The sequence below is a fragment of the Pyxicephalus adspersus genome, chromosome Z (genome assembly GCF_032062135.1).
Source record: "Pyxicephalus adspersus chromosome Z, UCB_Pads_2.0, whole genome shotgun sequence".
Lineage (NCBI taxonomy): Eukaryota > Metazoa > Chordata > Amphibia > Anura > Pyxicephalidae > Pyxicephalus > Pyxicephalus adspersus.
The window spans coordinates 33,883,369-33,907,217 of NC_092871.1; the positions used below are offsets into that span (position 1 = coordinate 33,883,369).

At 36.1% G+C, this 23,849-nt stretch overlaps 1 protein-coding gene across 6 annotated transcripts; it reads right to left on the reverse strand.

Moving 5' to 3' along the window:
* Positions 1-4,268: 4,268 nt before the first annotated feature.
* SEPTIN6 (septin 6) lies at positions 4,269-22,839 on the reverse strand (the record flags this gene model as incomplete). Of its 6 annotated transcripts, none has more annotated exon segments than XR_011923572.1 (10): positions 4,269-4,428; positions 5,899-6,068; positions 13,291-13,481; positions 13,903-14,035; positions 14,314-14,482; positions 14,722-14,818; positions 14,954-15,115; positions 16,159-16,345; positions 18,611-18,806; positions 22,725-22,839. XR_011923572.1 is itself a non-coding variant. In XM_072431637.1 (10 exon segments), coding segments are annotated over 9 exon segments (1,254 nt in total), but the record flags the coding sequence as incomplete, so codon positions are not given.
* Between the last annotated feature and the right edge of the window lie 1,010 nt (positions 22,840-23,849).

Genomic DNA, 23,849 nt, shown 5'->3' on the forward strand with positions numbered 1-23,849 from the left:
AAATCAAAAACAAGAAAAACTATTCAGATGGAATTTCAACCTCAGCCCATAAGGTATTATATCTTCAGATAATGATTAAGATGCCTAAAATGTGCCTCACATATTAAAAATAAAACTATTTCCTGAAATGTGACTACCCTCTGCTACCTATGGCCAGGTTTGCCCTGTGCACATTCACAGACAGATTACTTATAAACATTGTTACATACCTGCAATATGTTACACTGCTTTTAGAATACAGTGGAGTAAACTGTAATCCATCTCCAGTGTATTTAACATCTGGGTTGTCTGGTTTGCATGAGAGTTAAGTCACAGCTCTAATAAGGGTTATTACTAAACAAAGATCCACATCATTGCATATTAATTAATTACTCAGTGAAAAATGTCATCCTTGTTCAATGATCCCATGTAAAATGTTTTTTTGTTCATCATGTCAGTTTATGAAAGACAGGATATAGAAATGTAACTGTTGCTTAGAGTTCACAGACCTCTCCCGAATTCTTCTAAAGCAGTTCGTTTACAAGTGATTTCCTTTGACATTTCAATGGCATTTGAATACTAAAATGTTATTCCCAATCTCTACCATAGCTTGTTTTGCTATACATAGCTCTCATCATAACACCAGGGTTGATCGCAACCAATGTTCAGCTAAATATATAAAAGGATTTCTTGAAAAAAATGTCACACCCATCATGGCTCAGGGTCTTTTATTATATCTGAATGAGTCGCGGCCATAAAGGAAATCTGTGCATATACAGATAGGTCCATAAATATTTGGACAGAGACAACTTTTTTCTAATCTTGTTTCTGTACATTACCACAATTAATTTTAAATGAAACAACTCAGATGCAGTTGAACTGCAGACTTCCAGCTTTAACTCAGTGGGTTGAACAAAAAGATTGCATAAAAATGTGAGGATCTAAAGCCTTTTTTTTTTACACAATCACTTCATTTCAGGGGCTCAAAGGTAATTGGACAAATTAAAAAGCTGAAAATAAAATGTTTATTTCTAATACTTGGTTGAAAACCCTTTGCTGGCAATGACAGCCTGTAGTCTTGAACTCATGGACATCACCAGATGCTGGGTTTCCTCCTTTTTAATGTTCTGCCAGGCTTTACTGCAGCGGCTTTCAGTTGCTGTTTGTTTGTGGGCCTTTCTGTCTGAAGTTTAGACTTCAACAAGTGAAATGCATGCTCAGTTGTGTTCAGATCAGGTGACTGACTTGGCCGTTTAAGAATATTCTACTTCTTTGCTTTAATAAACTCCTGGGTTGCTTTGGCTGTACGTTTTGGGTCATTGTCCATCTGTATTATGAAACGCCTCCCAATCAATGTGACTGCATTTAGCTGGGTTTGAGCAGACAGTATGTCTCTGAACACCTCAGAATTCATTGGGCTGCTTATGTCCTGTGTCACATCATCCATAAACACTAGTGTCCCAGTGCCATGGCAGCCATGCACGCCCAAGCCATCACACTGCCTCCGCCATGTTTTACAGATGATGTGGTATGCTTTGGATCATGAGCTGTTCCACGCCTTCTCCATACTTTTTTCTTGCCATCATTCTGGTAAAGGTTGATCTTGGTTTCATCTGTCCAAAGAATGTTTTTCCAGAACTGTGCTGGCTTTTTTAGATGGTTTTGAGCCAAGTCCAATCTAGCCTTTCTATTTTTGAGGCTTATGAGTGTCTTCTCTCTGTATTTACTTTCATGCAGTCTTCTCTTTATGGTAGACTTGGATATCGATACGCCTACTTCCTGGAGAGGCGCCTACTTCACTTGGTTGGCGGTTGTGAAGGGGTTTCTCTTCACCATGAAAATGATTCTGCGATCATCAGCCACTGTTGTCTTACGTGGATGTCCAGGGCTTTTGGCGTTGCTGAGTTCACCAGTGCTGTTTCTTTCTCATGATGTACCAAACTTTACATTTTGCCACTCCTAATATTGTAACAATTTCTCAGATGGGTTTTTTCTGTTTTAGCAGCGTAAGGATGGCTTGTTTCACCTGCATGAAGAGCTCCTTTGACCGCACGTTGTCTGTTCACAGCAAAATCTTCCACATACAAGCACCCACCCCTCAAATCAACTCCAGGCCTTTTATCTGCTTAGTTGATAATGACATAATGAAGGAGTTGCCCACACAAGCCCATGAAATAGCCTTTGAGTCAATTGTGCAATTACTTTTAAGCCCCTGAAATGAAATGATTGTGTAAAAAAAATGCTTTAGTTTCTCACAGTTTTATGCAATCTTTTTGTTCAACCCACTGAAATAAAGCGGAAAGTCTGCAGTTCAACTGCATCTGAGTTGTTTAATGTAAAATTAATTGTGGTAATATACACAACCAAAATGAGAAAAAAGTTGTCTCTGTCCAAATATTTATGGACCTATCTGTATGTTCCAGGTCAGCAACTCCTAATATTAAAGTAAATGGGCCTATGTGACGCCTAGGCAACTAGTATTTTAGAAGAAGTGGTCAGCAACAGCAAGGTCCATGTTTCCTCTGTAAAGACTTTAGCTGTAACATACATTTGAAATAAATCTAGTCTTAAAGCAAGATAATTCTTGATTAACCTACAATGGAAGTTGCAATTTCTGATCAGCCAGGTAAAAATTTATTCACAGTGAATTTTAATTATAGATGCTGACATTTTAAAATGGTAATACACTTTGCTACTAAGTTGAATTTCCCCAAGTTTTTTTTTGCAAACAAGGCACTATTGGATCAAGGTCTACAGCAGCAAGAATTTTTGGGGTGCACAAGGCTCAATATTTATTTATCTTTTACATATTCTGTTTATCTCTGGGCATTTGAGTCTAAAATCAATAAAGAACTGTAGGAGAAACACAGTACACTAGATTCTAGAAGTCAAGGGGTCCTTTATAGTTCAGGTTGTATGAAATTCTCTCTCCATTCTCTTGCTGGGTGTCCTGTTTGGTTGAAAAGTAGCTCTGCATTCTGCATGTTGCTTCTAATACATTCTAATACATACATTCTACTATTTTTTATTTGTGCTTCAACAATCACATAAGAGATAAAGATTGTGTTCTGTTCAGCTTCTTCTTAAAGTCAGTTTGTGGCCAGGCTTTTGATATTCAAGCAGCTATATTCACGTGTCTAGAGCACTCACCTTCAGACTTAAGAGAAAACTCCATGCAAACCTCCTTATGAGGGTTAAGAACACCAGTGATACTAAAGACACTTCTGAGAATTTTATAGTAATCTGTTCTGCATACCCATGCATATTTGGGTCTGACATGCTTGGTGACACCTTCCCTTAGAGTCGTTGTACATTTAGGCAAGCCACTAATACCCTTGAGGAAGCCTAACCTAGGCCAAATGCACCAGGCTACGTTAAAAAGACATCTGCAATGATTTATTGGTCAGGGGTATCAAAACAAGGTATTTTCCTTATAAACTCGATACCCCTATATACAAAAAGATACTAGGGTTAACATGTAGTCTCAGGATCTTCTCTGTATAACAATAGTGGTTGAATGTTTAGTGCCACTCAATAGCCATGTAGGAAATGGCAATTTCGTTTATGTTACTATTTGTTTTGTTTGAATATGATCTGTTATAAAGTAATAACGTCATTAGACATCAATTTCTTAGTAAAAACATAAATAATTTTTTGGCAACAAAAAAACTTTTTTTTTTTATAAAAATGTTGTTTATAATTTGGGGTTGACAAAAAAACTTTATTAATTTGGAGAACTAACCCATGTCCAGTACTCCTCCCTACCACAACATGTTGTAATTATTCAAGTAGTTACATTTTCTGATTCATACATGAACTTTAAAACAAGCTTTCAATTACTTTTTTAAGCTGCAGGCCCTGTAAAAGAAATTCCTTATTGATGTCACCCTTGCTGGGAGAAGTACTGAGTTACCTGAACTAGCTTTGACAGGGTTAGAATTACTTTGAATGTAGAGAATAAATCATTACAAGATTCCTGCAGCTCCAGGGGTCGGTCATTGAGGACTTGTACTAATGCTTATTTATAGTTTGCTAAGTGTATTTAAAAATTTATTGAAAACAGGCTAGCCACATGATTACTTGTAGTACAGAAACCCAGTAATAGGCAGCCATCATTGACAAAGTCTCATCAATAGGAGATCATCTACTTCTGGTTTCTATGAAAAACTTTACTATGTACCTTGCACTCTACTTATGCACATTTCTGGTGCACTCCAGGTTGATGACCATATAGGATTAGTATTGCTGATTTCACACGACTTAAGGATAAAAAGGCAACGTACAGAAAATTACTATGCAAGAAAGTGTTGGTTCTTTTTATTAAAAATGTAACATGCATTAGCATACTACCATCCACACACAGTCTTCATATTTTGCAGATTTGAAGAAAAACTGTACTTGGGGGAAACATGTAGACCACACCTAGAGAGAGATAGACTCCACTGAGCACTGTAGTAGAGATAAGGAAAATATAGTTGCTGTGGTGTAAATTTTCTATATTACCAAAATATTAAAAAAACTGGAACATTTTTAGGTAGGCTTAGCAATATGGGAATTGTTTGCTTAAACTAAATAGGACTATGGCAGGGTTTTCAAGTTCTCATTTTATTTTATTTTTTTAAGGATGTGTATGTATTTTTCCAAAAGTAATTATTGTTCAGCTAGAGTAAGGGAGTTCTTAAGACAGAGGGAGTTGTTACAGCTAAAATGGACAGTTTTTTTCCATATAAGAAACTTTGTAATTCCACGCATCAAAATCAGTAGGAAAGTGGAGACACAAAATACCTCACTGTACTACCAAAACCTTTAATTGTTCACTCTAATATTGAACCAAGCAGTATTTTTATGTTGGATGTTTTGTCATTGTGGGATGATATCTGTATCACAAATAAATCATTGAATATAGATAGTTAAGTACTTGGTTTCCTAAGGTCCTACTGTTATCTGTTAAAAAAATTACTGTTTAGCATCAAACACTTATCTTCGAATTACTCTTGGCTGTCAGTTTAAAGTCAAGTAAACCAAAAAAATTCACATCTTAAAGTTGAAACATACAGACCGATGCCTGTAAAAATGATGTGAAGTGGGAATCTCTGCAAGTCATGTACCACCAGGACCGATCAGGATTTGTCTTCCTTATCAACAGCTGAATGAATTCTGCAGTTTACCAGTGGCTCCAATAGAGAAAGTTTCCTTTACTGGCTCTTCCCCTAAATCCCTAAGTCTAATAGACATATACTTTATATATTATAATCCTGTCCTGTGAAAACAGAAACACATGGGGCCTATTCACACTTTGGCTTTTGGAAAAGATGCTATAGTTTTTCACAGCAGCGAAAGACATGGTCTCAGAATATCTTTTATTTAGACAGTTGACAACAGTTCAATAAAATGCATGTTTTATAATGTGTGGCTCAGTGAACTCCTGCACTTAATTTCCCCATCTCCCTTCTTGTGACAGAAAATGTCCGGGTTTTAATGGGTCCAAACTATCTGTGCTTTATGCATTCAGGAAACACTGCTCTAGATCAAGCGACTTTAGCAGAGAAAGAACACCTTAAGCTTTGTAAAGAGTATGTAACAATACTGCCACTCATCTAAGCTTGCCAATTCCCTAAGCACTACCCATTAATCAGATAAAAATTACTTCTTTCTCTACTTCCATCACTGAACTTATTCACAAAGCTGAAAATTACTTGTAAAAATGGCTTTGTTAGCGCTGACCTGAGCTTTGCTCTCTGGGTAAATAGAATAGCAATATGCATTAGCCGATGTCCATAGAAAACTTGGCAATAGTTAGAGTATGCAAAGGTACTTTTGTTAGTGACTGATGGTAATATGCAGTACGGTTTAGTTAGATTAATAATATACTGCATATACCCTCAAATGTTAACCATTTCCTAACATCTCAAAGGATACCATGCAAGTCACAGAAGTACACTGTTCAATTAATGACACCATTGTTTAGGATAATTATGTGTTTTTTAAAAACTAATATTCCTCTCCCATTCCCAGATAAAACGGGACCTCTACATCTTCTATAGAGCAGTCTTCTCCTTCTGACAGATGCGGAGACAGATTAAAAGAAGCTATGAAGAGAAAAAAAAAAAGGAGAGAAAAGAAGGAATTATCAAAAGAGGAGGAAAAATAAAAGCTCAGTAATTAAAGTCTCAACAGCCAAAGAGTATTAAGGTTATTAGCATTCAGTATAGCAGTAAAGAAAAGCAAAAAGTCATAACTTGAGGGTCATACAAAAATAAAACAGTAACTATATTCTGGTTTTAAGGAAGATTTGTCAAGCAAACTTTGGTTGGTGGCTTTAGTATTCTGAGTCACTAACTGGGAACAGTTTCAAATATTTATTTGGCTGCACACATTTCCCGTGCCTTTGACGTAAACTATAGAAGCCATTTGGACCACCAGTACATCAAGGTCATATAAGCAATATGACTGCCCCATGGCAGCAGAACTAAACAGCCTGGGCATAAACATTTGATTACACAGAACACGAATAGACAAGGACATTGAACAATCCTAATGGATTGAATGCTGTGTGTATAGACTATTTATAGAGCTCCTATATAAAATGTTTAATGGTCAGAGAATAGGACATTCATTACACAGTACCATATTAAAGCTGATGAAATCTCAATTTCATGTTTTAAAAGTGTTTTTTATTTACTGCAACACAACAGCAACAGACACATATAAATAGGACAGGCTGATGCTATGAAATGACTTTAGGACTGAAATGCCTTGGGTGTAACATTCTAGTAAGATATGGGTCATGTAATATTTTAAGAACATTAAATGACTAAACAAATAAAGGGTTACACCTTACAACAAAGCTTTCTAATGCACAACAACACATTAATATTTAAAATAAACGGAAACAGAAATTAAAATTAGGTTTCTTTATGTCTAGAGCAATGTAATCAATATAGTGCAAAGCCAGATGTATGCAGTAATGCATAGTAACCAACACGAATATATAAAGTACTTTAGTTTGCTTATTAAAGCCACATTTACTTTTCATATAAAATAAAACCTTTGGTTTAAAAACAGAAGCCACATTTGGATGAACTTGTAATATGAGTATCATAATTAAGACTAAATAAGCATGCCAAGGAAAAAAATAACCATTTAGCTTCAACTTTTTGAATAAAGCTGTATTTATTCTCATAGTAGGATGCCTAACTTGGGGTTAAATAACTATTAGAAAAAATACATTTTTTAAATAAATATGAGATCAGGCTGTAAACATTAAATTCAGTAGCAATTTTCCTAAAATAAATTTGTCTTCAGGTACGTTTTTACTTACAGATAGGCAGCCACTGTTGGGATGAATATTTTAAGAAACCTCATCAGTCTATATTAAAAGTACTTTACTTAGAATTTTAAGTGCAAATAGGGCAGCTGTATGAGCTTATTACATTCAAAGGGTATTTCCCCTGCAGTGCTACATTTAAAACAATGCTTTGCCTATGTTGTTGAAATCTCAAGAGTTCCAAAAAGAGATACTTGGGGGAGCCAGTGTTTACTAATCCACAAATCTTTGTATTTATTATAAAAAAACAAATATAGAAAAAATGTGCAAAAGTAAATGTTACGTTACTAAAAAAATACTTTGAAAGGTAAACCCTGAAAAAAACACCAAACTACAAACCAACTTAAATACCACTAAGTTTTATCTGCAGGTCTGAGAATTTAAAGCTTGACTGAGGGTTATGTACAAATTGTATTTTTTTCCTCCGGATTCATAAAACCTTTTTTATATGGCAAATTAAAAAAAAAAAAAAAAGTTAGTGACAATAGGTAGGTGTAAACTAGCATACTGATTTGATCTTAGACCGACATGATACACAGGATATAGATGCTAATTTATCTTCCATCAATGCACAAGATTATTCAGTGCACAGCCAGGGGTTACTGAAAAGGAAAAAAAAGTGTAATATGAAGTTAATATGATGTAATGGTATATAAAGGAACCTAAATTGCCAGTACAAATTCAGGTTAGCATTTTTATTTTAAATAAAACCGATAATGTTCCTAATCACATCATATGCCTTCAAATTAGAGTAGGTCATTTTGAAGTTATGTGTATTGTTTATTGGGCTATTACTTGTCTTGCACATTCATTTAATCAACATGCACCATGAAAAAGACATAGCCTGCTACTGCCAATCTCTGATTCTTGAATAAATAAGTAGGGGTGCTAGCTATATACTTCCCTAGCTATTATGATGATGCATTGGCTTGATTGTTTGCAAGTCCCTGATATGAAAAAAAAAAAAAAAAAAAACTAAAACTATAAAGAATTGTGAAGATTTTTGCTAGTTGCTTGCTTCAGTATTTTTGAGTAAATAGGAACCAGCAATGGCAGCCCCATACTTTCTGCTTCTAGAAGAATCGCATTAAACATTACCTGCCTGGCTTCCATACTTTGAGTCACAGACATAGAAGCAGCATGGAGATGCAGAAACATCAGATTTAGAACTTCTGATCTCCATTGCTGTTCCAGGTCAGAAACTTTTACTGAGGTGATTTGATCTGCACGACAGTTAGGACATTAGAAATTTCAGGAGAGTTCACCAAATATATTGTTTTTATACCTCTATACAAGTCAATGGGAATGCTCATCGTGCTGAATTTGACTTCCCCTTTTCCCCTAATGCTCATTTATACTAAGCCTAAGGCAGGTTTGAGTCTGACTGGAGGCAGTGATGTGGCATTTCCACCAAACATTTACCACTTCAGGTTGTCTCATACTGAAAGACAGGAAGGAGCCTATAGTAGAATTAATGGCAAAATATTTACTACATTACAATCAAGGACGAAAGATTGGTTGTCTTGGCTTTCTGGTCAGGAAGAAAAAAGCGAAGTGGACTGGTGCTCTATATTTATGCCTTGATAAAACACAAGCTCTGAACAAATAAGGCTTTTTACATTTGCTCAACAGAATCCATTTATGGAGTACAAGCCCGGATTTTCACAATGCTTGGATTTTCAACTGGCACAGAACTAAAGAACTAAAACAATACAAATTTACCTAAAATAGAGCTAAATGTAAAGTTACAAGTTATCTTGAACCAGTTTGATATCACTGAGTAAAAATCTGGTTGCCAAGTGGTTTATCAGTTTTCAAAGAATACCTGTTACATGTTTTACTGAGCAAAAAAAAAAAAAGTACATAGTAGGAGGCACACTATAATGCTATTTAACTTAATTTGCCCCCTTGTAGACCCAGATTTGGGGCAACTATACATACTTCTACCATGATGCAGTGCTTAGTGACAAGGGGGTGCCTTGCTATATTTATGCTTTCCTTCTTGATGTTTCTAAAGGACTCCAAGAAAGCAATAGTGGAGACTATGAGAATAAGGGAGGTAAAATATAATGTAGTAGTGGAGTGTTCATTTCTTTACACTCGTTTGCTTTGTTTAGGAAAATTCATATAGAAGTGTTGAGGCAACTTTACTAAAAGCCTAACTGCAATAACACAGTCAATCAGTTCTAGTATGTCTCCTGCAAGATAGAAATGGAAGAAAAACAAAACAAACACTTGGATTTTGGTTAACAAATCAGTGTAATTCAACATGCAAATAACAAAGCATGCAAAAATAAAATAAGGTGACAATGAAAATTCCACATGCTACTGATCACATCTTCTACAAGCTGACACAGACTTTTCATGCAAAGGTGTAAATGATGATTGATTGGGGAGCAGGGTTCATTAAATGAATGAGGGGGATAAGTGCCGGGAATAAGCGTATTACAGGAAACCAGAACTGTAAATGAAACAGAATACACATTTTTAATTAATTAGTAAAGACATATGCCAATTGTCAATAGAACAGACATATAATGAAAAAAATAGGCAAAAATCAAATTAAAATGTGAGTATGAACACATCAGATCTGCAGAATATCCAAGCTTTTTTTTTTTTTTTTGACATGCACCACCGTAGATCTGCCACAAGGTGTCTCACTCCACTAAAAGCAGCAATGCAGATTTCATATTACAGACTGCCATATTCTCTGTAAAATCCTAAACCTAACACACTTACATGGGAGGCCTGGGATTTATTACTTGATGCCTAATTTATATATCTCTCCTTTAACTACATGGTGATGATAGGATTGCCGCATCTTACCGGGTCTAGGCTCTTTTCGTTTGATATGTGAAGCTGGTAACCCGTCATTTGTTTTATATCTGTTGAACCCTATATTCTTTATTTCCACCCACCTTTTTCCCCTCTTTCTTGTTGTTATTATTGTTGTTATGCATCTGAAAGCTTATCATTGTTATGTTTGTAACAAGATTTAATTTATGTAAACTGTTATAATTTTGTACTTATTTTTTGTGTGTATATATATATATATAAAAAAATTCTTCAATGGTACCTCTCTCTTTTTCAGGGCAAAATCATAACCAGCATTACTTTCAAAATGCATGGTGGATAATATTTCCAAGCCAACATGCGGTATAAGCAATGGAACTGCAATGAAAAGTTTGAATATTACTAGAAGTTCCCCATTCCACACAATGTACATGAAGGTACAATGGTGTGAAGGGCCTTGCATTGCTTGCTTAGGGCTGGTTTTTAAATGGTGACAGTGGACTGTCTACAAAAGTTTGCCTTTCAATCAAAAGCCTGTTTCAAAAGGTGGCAATGCAGAAGGACAATGCAGATGGGAACAGAACGCTAGCACTCTATAACAGTGCCTATACAAAGACCTTTATATTAAGACCACCAGGTATTATTTCTAAAAATCTGGATTTTTTTTTATATTGAAAACATCCATGGAAAATGCATTAACAAGTTTAGGCCCCTAAAGAAAATTCAATGACTATGTATACATATGTGCAAAGGGAGGGGTAGTTTGAAGAAGAAATTTTCAACAATGCTGCCAAATCAAATGATCACACTATGTATTTATCAGAATATACTAATAATATATCCTTTTTGTGAGAGTGGCCCTACTTACACTCCCTCCCTTCAATAATGAATAGCACACAGAAAAAAATCTGACTGAGGGCCTGAAAAAAATAAATGCAAACAAATAGAAGAAAAAAAACTTGAAATGTAGTCCATACAGTAGAAGAATTGACCTATAAGGATAAACATAAAGTGATTTCCTATATTGTTTCAGCTTTCTTTTTTAATTCACAGAAATGCCTAGACCTGAAAGTTCCTTCCTCCTCTTTCATAGTACAATAGTAGAGTGAACCCCAGACATTTTTTCTGCAGGCATATAAAGGAAGCTTTCTACTAACTTGTATAGCTTTCTCACAAAGACAAGTGCTGCAGCACAATGTACACTGCATTGGACTAACAGATGTCAATTTACTTTATGCCAAAAGAAAAAAAAATAACTACAAAACATACAGATTTTAGTTTAGTGTGCAATTTAATGGTCATTCATAGCCAATATGTTTTTTTTCTGGCTATTTATTAGCATTATACTGGGATGATAAATTTCTGTGTCTAGCAAGGTAGGTTAGTAGTTTTTAGGCTGTTTTATTTAAATCAAATAAAATAATTTGACATATTTAGGAAATACTTTTCACAAATATACACCATGTACATAGATAGGTTTGTCAGTTTTAGATATTTTATACTGTTCTGTTGGCCTTTTATTAAAGTTTTTTTTTAGCCTGGAATAAAACTAAAGTTGACATCCAGATTCTAACCCTAACATTGGACACTGCCCCAACACATTTTTAGCCATGTTTATTATTATAAGAAACCAATGGCATTAACCAGCATATATGGTAGAAAGAAGTGTCAGCACAGCTTAATTAGTAATAAAGCATTTATAGCTAATCAATAACCTCCAACCACCAACACCATCACGTTCAGTTTTTGACATCTTTCTAAAGGGTATTTTGGGGAGTTAGGGGAAGGTACCTTACTAACACAATATAAAAACGAAGGCTGGCGTTTAAAAACAAACAATAAATGGGTTATTTTTAAAAACCAAAATTAGCATATCCTACGCCTGTACCTAGAAACCTAAAGACATATGAATTGTTGGCCATTTGGGTAAAAAACAGAAACTTGTAAATACTACTAAAAAGTAAAAAAGTTCTACTAAACACAGTTTCACCTAATTATTGGCTTAGTTCAAAATTGGTATTTTCTTTTTAATTATTTGATCACAAGCATTCTGTTGTTTTATTATTACATTTATGAGCAAAACTTTCTGTTGAATAACAGTATTTATAACAGAGTTAGGATATACAGCTGTGTTGAACACAGTGGCCAGAAACAGACATACACGGCCACCTCCAGTCATGTGTGTTTTAAATACAAAGCCTGAGTTCATGTTATTAGCTTACCAAAGCCATGTGCCCATGCAGCAAACAGCAGTTAACTGAAAAACAGCACAGAGGAAACAACGAATGGGAGGATGAAATGGTAATATGATGAACAGAGGATTGAAATGAAAAAACAGAATGAAAGAATGACTGAATAAATCTACAAGAAAAGAGATCACTCTATAAGGAGGTAAAGTTTATATTGTTACACAATAAACATTTAGTCACATGGTTAAATTTTAAATTTAACAAAGGTGCCAATTACAGACTAGAGTTTGCTGCAACTGGGACCAGCATTTTTTTTTCTCAATGCAAAAACTTTTATGAGATCAGATAAACAGGGTGAGGTAATGTTAAAGAATTATACATAGATTATGCAGTTGTTCGGCTATGTGAGTGTTTACTGAAATGTTTTTTTTTAGGTGGTAAAAACTACATCCAAAGCAAAAATTGTGGATTCAACACTCCAAAGTGTACCAATGATTACTAGAGTTTACCTTTACCATAATAGGTGAGCATATCTACAGTGACCTATCTTTACCTTTGGATGGCATGCTATAAAACACCCATAATTCTAAGAATGACTGTTGCAACACACTCTGAATTCTTATCTACACTGCTTAGTTTATTCCTCAACATAATGTAACTTCAGTAACACTATTGTTGTTTTAAAAAAATACATCTGCATTTATTGTTTTCTCTTCAGCCCCCTGCAAGATGTCTCGAATACCTTTTGGTACTGCCAATAAATTCTACCTCCCTTTCATGAGGGGACAACAATGCAGCAATGCTCCTGACTTTAGAGCAGTGCCGTCACCCTCCATTAGGCTGTGTATACTTTCACTACAGTGCTATTATCTGCAGGCAATGGTAAAAAAAAAAAGGAAAAAAGATCTGTTAAACTATGTACCAATATTTACACTTTTCATGATCCAGATCCCTGAATTGGAAATATTTTTTGCTTACACTGGTTCCAGTAAATATACTCACTTTTTCCTTTCTTTTTCTCTTTTTAGGGTCTGTGATCCTCCTGCTTGTTGTGCTTGGGACTGGAGTAATTCTGTTGCTGTCTTGCGTTTCTTAAATTCATTGACTTCATCTTCCAGACTTTTCTTCTTATCCTCCAGCTTTTTCTTCTCCTCCTGGTGTAATTTCTTCAAGCGATCAAACTTCTCATGGAGCTTTTACAAATAGGAAAAAGACAGTCAATGTTTTTCCAAACATTGCCCATTCATGTCACAAAAAAGCAAGATTGACAGCGTTATTTAGACCCAGTAATACATGTAATAAAAAGTAAATAAATGCATTTCTATCATGCAACTTTTTTTATTTTTTTCAAGGGTAGTACTGTTATCCAGTAGAGGGCAACAGCACAATGATGCCATTTCAACACAGAGCAATTGACGCTGACAGAAGTGATCAGAGTGAGGACTTTAGGTGTTCTGCTGTTTCTTTACCATCAAGTCACGATTAAAAAAAAAAAAAAAACACACAACCGGCTAGGGTTTGAATCCCCTAAATAAAAGCCTTCTTTTTTAGGGTATTACCTACACACAAAAAAAATGCATGTCATTTTATTATTGTTCCGAATCATACAGATACCTCTTTTTCTGCTTCTTTTAATTCAGCTTCCTTTTCTTTTACCCTTTGAACAAACATCTGTCTCATTTCTTCCTCTTTCTTCTGTAATTCACCCAGAAACTCATTTCTTTTTGCTTCATATGTCTCTTGTAAGCTAAAAAGAGAAAATATATTACAATTTAATCCAATATATTAAAGATAGGTTCAATCCACAAAGAAAAGTTCGGCATTAACATTAATTTACACAGGCATTTTTTATTGTTTTTACAGAGCGTTTAAACTTCTCTGACCCTACTGATTATAATTAAAAAATCCTATTGTGATTTATTATGTATTGGATAACACAACATGACTAACAATAATTTAAAACAGTCCCAAGATGGATGCAATAAACTGAAAGGAGAAGACATTATACATGCAAAATTTCAGTACCTAAATGGTTTACTGTCAGGGTCAGTGTCCTTGAACCCCATTTCCTCTAACTTGCATCGTCTGTACAACTCGTAATGGCGCGTATGCGTCTGTTCTCGCAGATCCTCCATGTTCACCCGTATAAGCATTTCTCGTAACTTTACAAAATCACAGTGTGACTCATTTTCAACTGTTTAAAACAAAAAAAAAGAAAAAAAAAAAAAGAGAGATACTGTAGTAAGCAGAACTTTTGTACAACCTTAAAATTACTATTGCAGACAAAACAACATTATGTTGAACATGTTGTTAATTGTCTTGATTTACAGAAGCAGGTTACTTTTGCAGACCACAGAGGGAATATTTCCATGATTCAGGAATAATCATACTCATACTGAAGTATTAGGTCAGGCAAATACAATAAACAAATACCTTGAACAGTGCCCCATGGGTATTGTCGAACCTTCATCATTTTGTTCCCAATTTTTGCTTCCTCTGTACTCCCAACAACCGCAAATGGCAAGTGAGCCTGTAGTAACCAAAAGCAGTAAACATTATTGGTTCTACAAATGATAAAGATTTATATTTAGAAACAGCACTAATATAATTCTAAATATTAATCGGGTTCAATTTTAATATAATAGGAAGATTATAGAACACTTACATTCATTGTCCCATTAATTTCTGCAACAGTTTCATCGTCAGTGGGAAACTGATAGATCTGCACGCCATTACTGACCAGCTCACTTGTGATTTTAATCTTAAACTTGGTCAGCTCACTTTTTGAAATGGAGTCAGATTTTGCAATAATAGGAATGATGTTAACCTGTAGAAGAAAATGATATGTAACAGTTTAGCGTCACTATTTGCAAGACCTTCATGTATGCATGCATGCCTATATGTATGTACAATGTATGCAACACAATTATGAAGTCTGGCAAAGACTTTGCTTGACTGTGATAACAGATTGTTTTTTTTTCCAGTCAGGTTTCTTTTATATAATGCACTGCAGTCTCTTCCTGCTACTCCGAGTTTTGGGTGAGATTTGATAATATCACTACTGTGCTGTTCAATGTCCTCATTGCTGGATAGAAAGCAGAAATTTAAAAAGCTCCCTGTTTCTGTTTTCCTCATTCTGTGGATTAATCCGTTCTTTTACTTCTGCTGTCTCTTAAATTTTCCTTAAACCTTTCATCAGATTCCCAATCAACAGGGGGGCCTCTCTAATATGAGAAAGCAAAGCCCTACCTCCACACAGTATATCAAAGCATGGTAAGTCAGCCATGAAAAATCAGATACAAGGACTGCAAGTTCTTTTAAGCTAATTGTTGCTTGTACAGTTCTGCATTGCACCTTCCTTTGGAAGACATGAGTGTCATTTTATCTCATTATAACAGAGCCTTTATAACCAAGTCTTCTGTAAAGGCACTCAAATATTCAGCTGGGGATAAATCCAGTTCTCCTCCCCTCTTTGTAAACAGTGTTATGCATTGGGACGATCTAGCAGCTGTCTATCTACCTTTAATACTTCTCCCTTTCCTGCAAGGCAAAGTTATAATCACAAAATACAGTTTTCAGGCTACAGGCTTGGCATATAAACTGCACAATCTGGAATTGCATTGTAAAACAAAACAATTATTTAGCCAGTTTACTACTAAAAGGTAATGTACAGACTTTCCAATATTTGATTTTTAGATACACATATAGACAAAGCCACAAATACCAAATGTCCAGATCTGTAATAACTGGCTAAATATACATGATAATACATATGACTTTATCTAACTCTCCCATATGGGCAATATGTGCACAGCAAATATAGGTATAGAGAAAAGGGGGATTGTTCTAGAATCTGCTTCTGGCACTGACCTTGCTGTCCAGTTTCTTCATAGTGACCAGGTCTATAGATTTCAGGGAATGGCCCGTGGGAGCAATGAAGTACAGACATGCATGAATACGAGAATCGTAGTAATTGTGAAGAACTCTCTTAATCTTCAACTCTTCTTGCAAGTAGGCTTCAAATTGTGAATCAATGAATTCCACAATGGGCTTGTAACTTTAACATAAACATAGACATAGACAAACAAGTGGGTATGTATAACAAAAAGCCTTTTATAATTTAGACACATTTATGTGGCACTAGCCATCTTGCAGATGTTCTGTCCACAAAAACAGAACAGTGAACGGGGGGGGGGGGGGGGGGGGGGGGGGTGGGGGGGGGGGGGGGGGGGGGGTCAGTGTATAAAACAAAAGTATTATATATGAAGGCATTACCCATGAACATTTTCTGCATTACGGAAAATAAAAACAGACAAGCAACAAAGCCAATTTGATGTACATGCAATAAACAATGAGGACATATAAAGTTATGTTCATAAACAGTTTTTCATTTCATAAAGCACTAATAAGAACCCATTTCATATTGGATATCTGTTCTTTTATTCAGTTATATAATTCCAACCAAACTGCTAAATACCAGCAGAAATATTTATTTGTAAACGAAAGTAATGTAAACTATTTTAGTCAGCAGAGTGACTGTGCTCCCTATATTTGTAAATAGGCGGCAGTTCAAAAGATGAAATCAAAATAGTGCCATCTTCTCCTATAAAGATATTGACAATCATATAGCATATGTAAATTAAATTCATATACCTATGCCAGCTTTCCTTATTTACCTCTATGCCACTGTGGCAAGTGAATTAGGGACGCAAACAACAATAACAACCTAAAAAAGGTGTTTTTTTTTTGGCATTTATGTGATATGACACAAACTTTTTGTCACAGTGACAAGAGGCACCGTAAGCGGAAATCTCTCCCACAGAGACACAGACAAAACAAATAGAAAAATATTATACAGTTAATTAGTGACACATTTAGACACAAACCAGACTGCCAGGCTTTTAGGACTATGCAACAATGTGTACAATCAATCCCCTGTGCTTGTAACCACAATCTGACAGATTTACCACGGAAGTTGAGACAAACTTCATCAAGAAGAAAGATTTGCACTAAAAACACTCACAAACTATATCTAAAACAAAATCTTTTTCATTTTGGATAGACTATGGATAGGAAGGTAAATGGCAGATTAGTGATAGTTTATTCTAGGTCTCATTAGGAAAATTTTGCCTCTTGCTCTGTAGACTTAAAGTTAGGGGATACAATGTGAGGGCTATCCACACTAACAGTTGTTATGGAAAAAGTGTCCCCCCCCCCCCCAATTGGAGGAGTTCTCCTCCATTCCTTTTCTGATGGCAACTCAGTTTGGATTTTTCCTCACTTTTCTTTTGTGCGACACTGGCTATGAGGATAATTAGGCTACGTACACACGTCAAATTTTTCTTGCCCGGTAATCGCCTCAGGCGATTATCGGGGGAGAATCTGGCGTGTGTACAGCCCGCGTTGTTCATCGTCCATGGATCTGTCCTGGCGGATCAACGGATGATGAACGACAAGCAATCTTAATGCAAGGAAGGGGAAGAGCGCGCGCGGGGGGGGGGGGGGGTGCAGCTCCTTCGCTCCACCCCTCCCCTCTCTATACAGCAGAACAGTGCTGTATGTACAGCTCTCATTCATGCATCGTGCGGTTCTTAATGTTGGAAAGGATCATAAAAGATCCTTTCTAACCACAAGAATTGCACATGTGTACGCAGCATTAGAGAGAGCTAATCTTTCCTAACCAAGATACAGACAGCAAAAAATAAATAAAACTTCAAAGTGGTTCTAACCCCTTTACTGCTCTATTTAGATAAAACAGAAAAAATATTGTTTATCTGCATGATTTTTTGAGGTGTGTAAAGCTGCTTACACACTTGCAATTTTTGTCGTTGGAAAGGATCTTTCACGATCCTTTCCAACGACAAGGGAGTGCACGATGCATGAACGATGCTGTACATACAGCACCGTTCATGCTCTATGGAGAGGGGAGGGGGAGAGCGACGGAGCGGCACCCTGCTGCGCGCTCTCCCCTTCCCTTTCATTAGGATCGGCTGTCGTCCATCGTCCGTGGATCCGGCAGGTCGGTCGTCCGGACGATGGACGACACCGACTGTACACACGGCAGATTTTCGCCCGATAATTGGCCGATGCCGATTATCGGGCGATAAAAATCTGACGTGTGTACGTAGCTTAGGAAACTACTGAAAGATAAACTTAACATCAAGGCAAAACAGCTCTCACTGATAAGGATTTGACCTGGACATCTAAATTCGATCTGGATCTTTTTTGGGGCTTCACTTTTAAAGTGCTAAATGTTAAAATTTAAATAAATAATAGATTACAATTGACAAACCATTGTTACACAATCTATATGGAAACTCACCTGTCTTCCTTGTTAATTTGGTCTCCAAACCCGATTGAACTGACGATAGTCATTTTCAGCCGTACGTTACTTTCTGTGAGATCGTAGGTGCAGGATTTCAGCTGAACTCCAGGCTGGGAGTGAGAACTTTGCTCTCCTTCAAACTTTGTATTAAACAACGTATCCATAAGGGTGGATTTTCCAAGACCAGTTTCACCTTGAAGACAAAAACCATTAAAGCTGAAATCCAACCTTACCTTTAGTCTTGCACTGTTGTACAGGTTCCCCTTTACCCCAGTACTGAACCTGCTTACCCTGATTTCACTACAACACTGTAAGTGCCTTAGAATCTGCTGTATGTAGAATAGAGCCCATCCCATTCCCTGTCTAGAGGATGTAGCCCTTTTCTTCCCACACTTACAGTCCATAGCTTGCCCTTTTTATACAGTGGATTTCAATAATCCAGCCATGGAGAGCTAAGCACGTGCGAGTGCTACCTAAACTAGTCGGAAGGCATATGCCCACTAATTGAGGCTGACATACAGCAAGCAAGTATTTTGATATTTACCTAACTCTTTGCCAATATGCTTAAAAGTATCGAGATAGGGTACTGTGAAATTTAATGAGTTCATCTTGCTTCACAAAGTAAGTATTTCTGAAGAGGTCTAGAAAATCTTCATAATCAGGAAACCACAGGAAGTCTGCATTACTGGTCATAAAGTACACTCAAATAAAGTCTTAGATATACTTAACAGGAACAGAAAATCAATGTTTAAATACATTTACACACAAATAAAAAACGTCCATCAAAATGGAATGGAATGGAATCTAAGTAATGTTTATTTTTTTCTGAATTGAGGAAAGGTAATAGTTGAAATTAAATTTCCCTTACATTGTGTCCTGAAGCCACAACAGGAAACAAGTGTAAATATCTCTAAAATAAAATAGGACCCCCTCCCTTAGGGTACTCAATGGAAGATTTCCCCTCACCCTCTGCTCTGCTTACAACTTCACAATTCTGGATATCCCATGCACTAGTGAAAATGCTCACTAGAACAAAAAGAGGGCAAATCTTCAACATAGAAAGGGAGCAATTTAAACCCAAAAGAGGTTTCAGCCTTTTTGCACTCTAAGAATTTGCTTTAGAGCTCATTTAAAGACAACAGTTCCACTTTGATAGTAAACCATAATAATTATTCACTTTAATTATGGTAAAGCAAGTTCCTGGTTTCATTCACACATGACTGGGTATTTAAGGTGAACAGGATTTGTTTTGCACAATAAATCAGCCCAGCTGTATATAGAGTGCTCTGTGTTGATGCATTTCTACCAAACCTGGAGAGGGAAATACCATTTCCTCTTAGGAGTGAAGTTATGGAATTAACACATATGTAAATCAGGTTGAGGCCATTCTGAAAACTCTCCATCTCCAAGGTTCTGAACTAACATAACTATATTTAGCCAATTTTTGTTCCCCAAAGTATTTTATGTGCTTGCAAACTGGAACGCACACAGTAAAGTAGTTCAGTTAAATGGAAGATTTGTATATAGCTTTCGGGAACATTTCTGAATATTTTATTATTGTTCTAAAACTAGCTTAAAAATATTAAAATGCTTTCCGCAGAGAAAAAAAACCCACGTCTACCATCTACATTACACTAGTTTTTACTATTTTACAAAATTACAATTTCAAAATTGTAATTTAAGAAAATGACATAACTGGTACAATCTGTAGACACAACTACTTGCCCTAAAAGCCTCTACCCCAGTGTTTCTCTAGAGTTTGATTGGGGCTTCCTGAGCACTGAGCAGTTTGTGACTCTTGGGTCAGTTTAACTGACACCATGGATCTTTTTAGCTATCTATAAGATTGTAATTATTCCCAATGGCCAGCAGTGTAAGATACATTCTTCCCACTGACCAATACTCTAAGATACTGTGATTTTGTGGCTGTAGTAATTGTAGAAGAAGACCTGAAAATGATTTCAAAGATTCCCCCATGTTAAAAAGGTTGGCAACACTGAGGAATATTGTAACCTATTACAACCCCCCTTAAGTCTTTAAATGTATAAGGGTCAGTGTTTACTCATACTCTGACGATATACCGAGGATGTGTTTGATTGAACAGCTGGTCAGTATCCTCCCCCTCCCCCTTATTTTTTCTTTCTTTTCTTTTTCCCCCTCTAAGTTGGTAACCCGTTTTTTTTATAAAAGTTTTTGAAAAATTGGACATGTCTTGGTTCCCCTCATAGCCATAACAAGATTATTTAATTACAATGTATGCACTTTATTGTTGGATGTCATACTGCCGATTTGAAATGTGCAATACAAAAATCTCAATTTGCTGTATAAACCTTGTTATCTCTCAATAAAAATTATTAAAAAAAAAAAAAAAAAAGGATTGTCAAACACTGCTCTACCGTTGGATTTGTCCTCGCTTCTCACCCATTTTGTTTTAGCTAGAGAGTTTCTATTATTTTACCAACTTTATTTTCATCTGTCAAAAGCCTTTTTTCAGTTTTGGCTTTAGAGGTCTGTTTTATAAAAACTAGAAAAAAACAGGCTGCACACTTTATTTATAAGGGGTGTGTTGTGATTTATGAATATGACTCTAGAAGTTAATTGCAGTGCTGTGATGTCATTATGTCTGTCAGGTCACATTAGGCGCAGCATGCCAGAGAATAGAGATATGGTAGCTTATTTGAATGATCTTACTACTTAATAATGGAGGGAACACCACATCAGTAGGAGTTTTGTTAGTTTTAGTCATGGGGTATAATAAAATATTTTTTTTTTTAGGGTCCATTTTATTTGGATCATAAATGAGGATCAGGATTGATAAACAGAAGGTGATCCAGCAGATCTCTCTAATTGGATATTTTTCAGCACGGACATGTATTGTTTCATCCAATCAAGTGTGCAGCTGATTATGGCTTTTTCTGTGCCTGTTTGTCTTGGTGATTGAAAAATAGGTTAATTGTGCCCTAAATTTGTAATTAGAATCAGAATATACAGATAATATTTCAGAAATCGTCCAGTGGAGACATTTGTTCCCGTGACAGCTAAGCTAGCATTTCCTTCACTTCACATTTTCTTTTCTTTCATAGGACAAGAAGTAAATGTAAATTTCCCCAAAGAGAAGAAATGGCAAAAAAATGAGTTTTAACTCTTCCTTACTCTGTCCCTCTATCCAAAAATGAAAAGGTGTCTGCGGTAAATAGGCAGAAACATTTTTAAACTGACTAAATAAGGCATTTATAGTTTTAGTGGCAGGCAGAAATTTGCAGACTGCCATTGTAAGTCTCCTGAAAATGCTAGGTGCTTGGCTGTGTCTGAATTCAATCACAGTCCTGAAACAAAAATCAGTGGCCAGTTAGCCACTAGATAGTATTGAAGTCAAATTAACAAAAGGATAGCCAGAGAACTAAGGAATGGCAGCCTCTTTTAATCTCCCATAGCATGGTCTCTTTAACCAACAACATATTGTCAGTATAAAATCCTGCAGACATTGCTATGCATTACTACTGCTTCACAAAACCAATCCTGGAAGAAGTCAATATTTACACTTTGACCAATTAAACATACCTGCTACAGTTTACGCCCTCCAGCGTTAGTACCCAGAACCTAAGATCATATTAGGATATAACCCACAAGCCAAGCGAAATACATTAATAGAGATTTTTTTCCTGTTGAAGATAAGCATGAACTTGCTCTCTTAAGAAACATTTGTCTCAGTAGGTAGTGAAGAACATTTTTCACTACTATGATCAACTGTTCTGATGGGAAATCAATAATAACAATATATGTTGTGATTTATTATGCACCTGCATGGGACACATTACCGGCTAATCTTTTTTTTGATCTGTATGTGCTTTTACTCAAAAAGGTTTTTATCTTTCTAAAATAAAACACTGCTGCCTTGAAATGATCTTGAATCTGGCTTGTTACAGAGCACTGTGTAACTAGCAGTAAACAAGTCATACACACACACAATACCGTATTCATCCATGTCCGGCCATTGAATGGGTCCATTTTCAGCACAGTTCAAGAAATCATGCTCCTCTGGTGCTATTCATACACAGGCTTTTGGATCATTGCCTCTCCTAACAATGTCAGCATGTCTGCAAATACTCACCCACACAGAGGATATTAAAACAAAAGCCATGATTAATTGATTTGTTAACCAGCTGGTCTGGCAGGCTGTCAAATCCCACATGCCCAGAAAGAGGAAGAGTACGGCACCCTTCACCCTGAAAAAAAAAATAAAAAACATAGATTAGGTCCAATCTCCTGCAATATTTAAATTATCTGCTGTATAAATCCATTATTGCTTTTTTCAGTGGAAAAAAAAAGTGCACAGTCCACACAAGTTAGGCTACGTATACACACATGCAATAATTGTCTTTGCAAAACGAAAGATTGACGACCAATCAACGATTTTTCACGATTATTTTGAACAACCGTATTGTGCACAATTCTGTACATGCTGTAACGATACGATTGTTTAAATATAATCCACCAATAATGTACACACACTAGATACGATTGTTTGAACGATGCAGATAGTGACGTGTACTGGAGAAAGTGTACTGCAGAGCCATCCACAATCACCGAACGACAGTACACACAAAATAGATAGCGCACGATCGTCGGCCAATCACATTCGCCGAGATGGTCGTTTCCAGCAACTTTCCTCGTTCTTCGGCGTCGTTGTGCACTTTTTTTCCAATGACAATTATTGCATGTGTGCACCCAGCCTTAATTACAGCTTGCCTTTAAAAGATCTTCCTGGTTGCCATGGGTTACTGCAGTATTCACAACACTAATCTTTGTGCTGCATTACTAAATAATGTGTGACTATGAGGAGTGATAAAATGTGAGACTACTGTAAACCTGATCTCAATATAAATAAGGACTCACTCCTCAGACACTAATAACTGGATTCTACATTAAACAAGATTTCTATTATTCAGCTTTGAACAAGCTTCACAGAGGTGCCCTATGCTGCTGTGCATACAAAGCAGGAGTGCTCATTGTATGTGTTATATCAGGCAGAACAGATATGGGCTAAGGAGCAGAAGCCACTAGTAAGCTGCTGAACCGCCGACCAGCCAAAACACGCAGTGCCTGATGTGCAGATAGGAGAAGACTTTGCAATATTCTACAATTTAGATTAATTAAATAACACGTAATAGTGGTAAGATAATCATACTACTTACACATTCTAAACATTACTGTACAAGAGCCTAGTGCTTCAGCC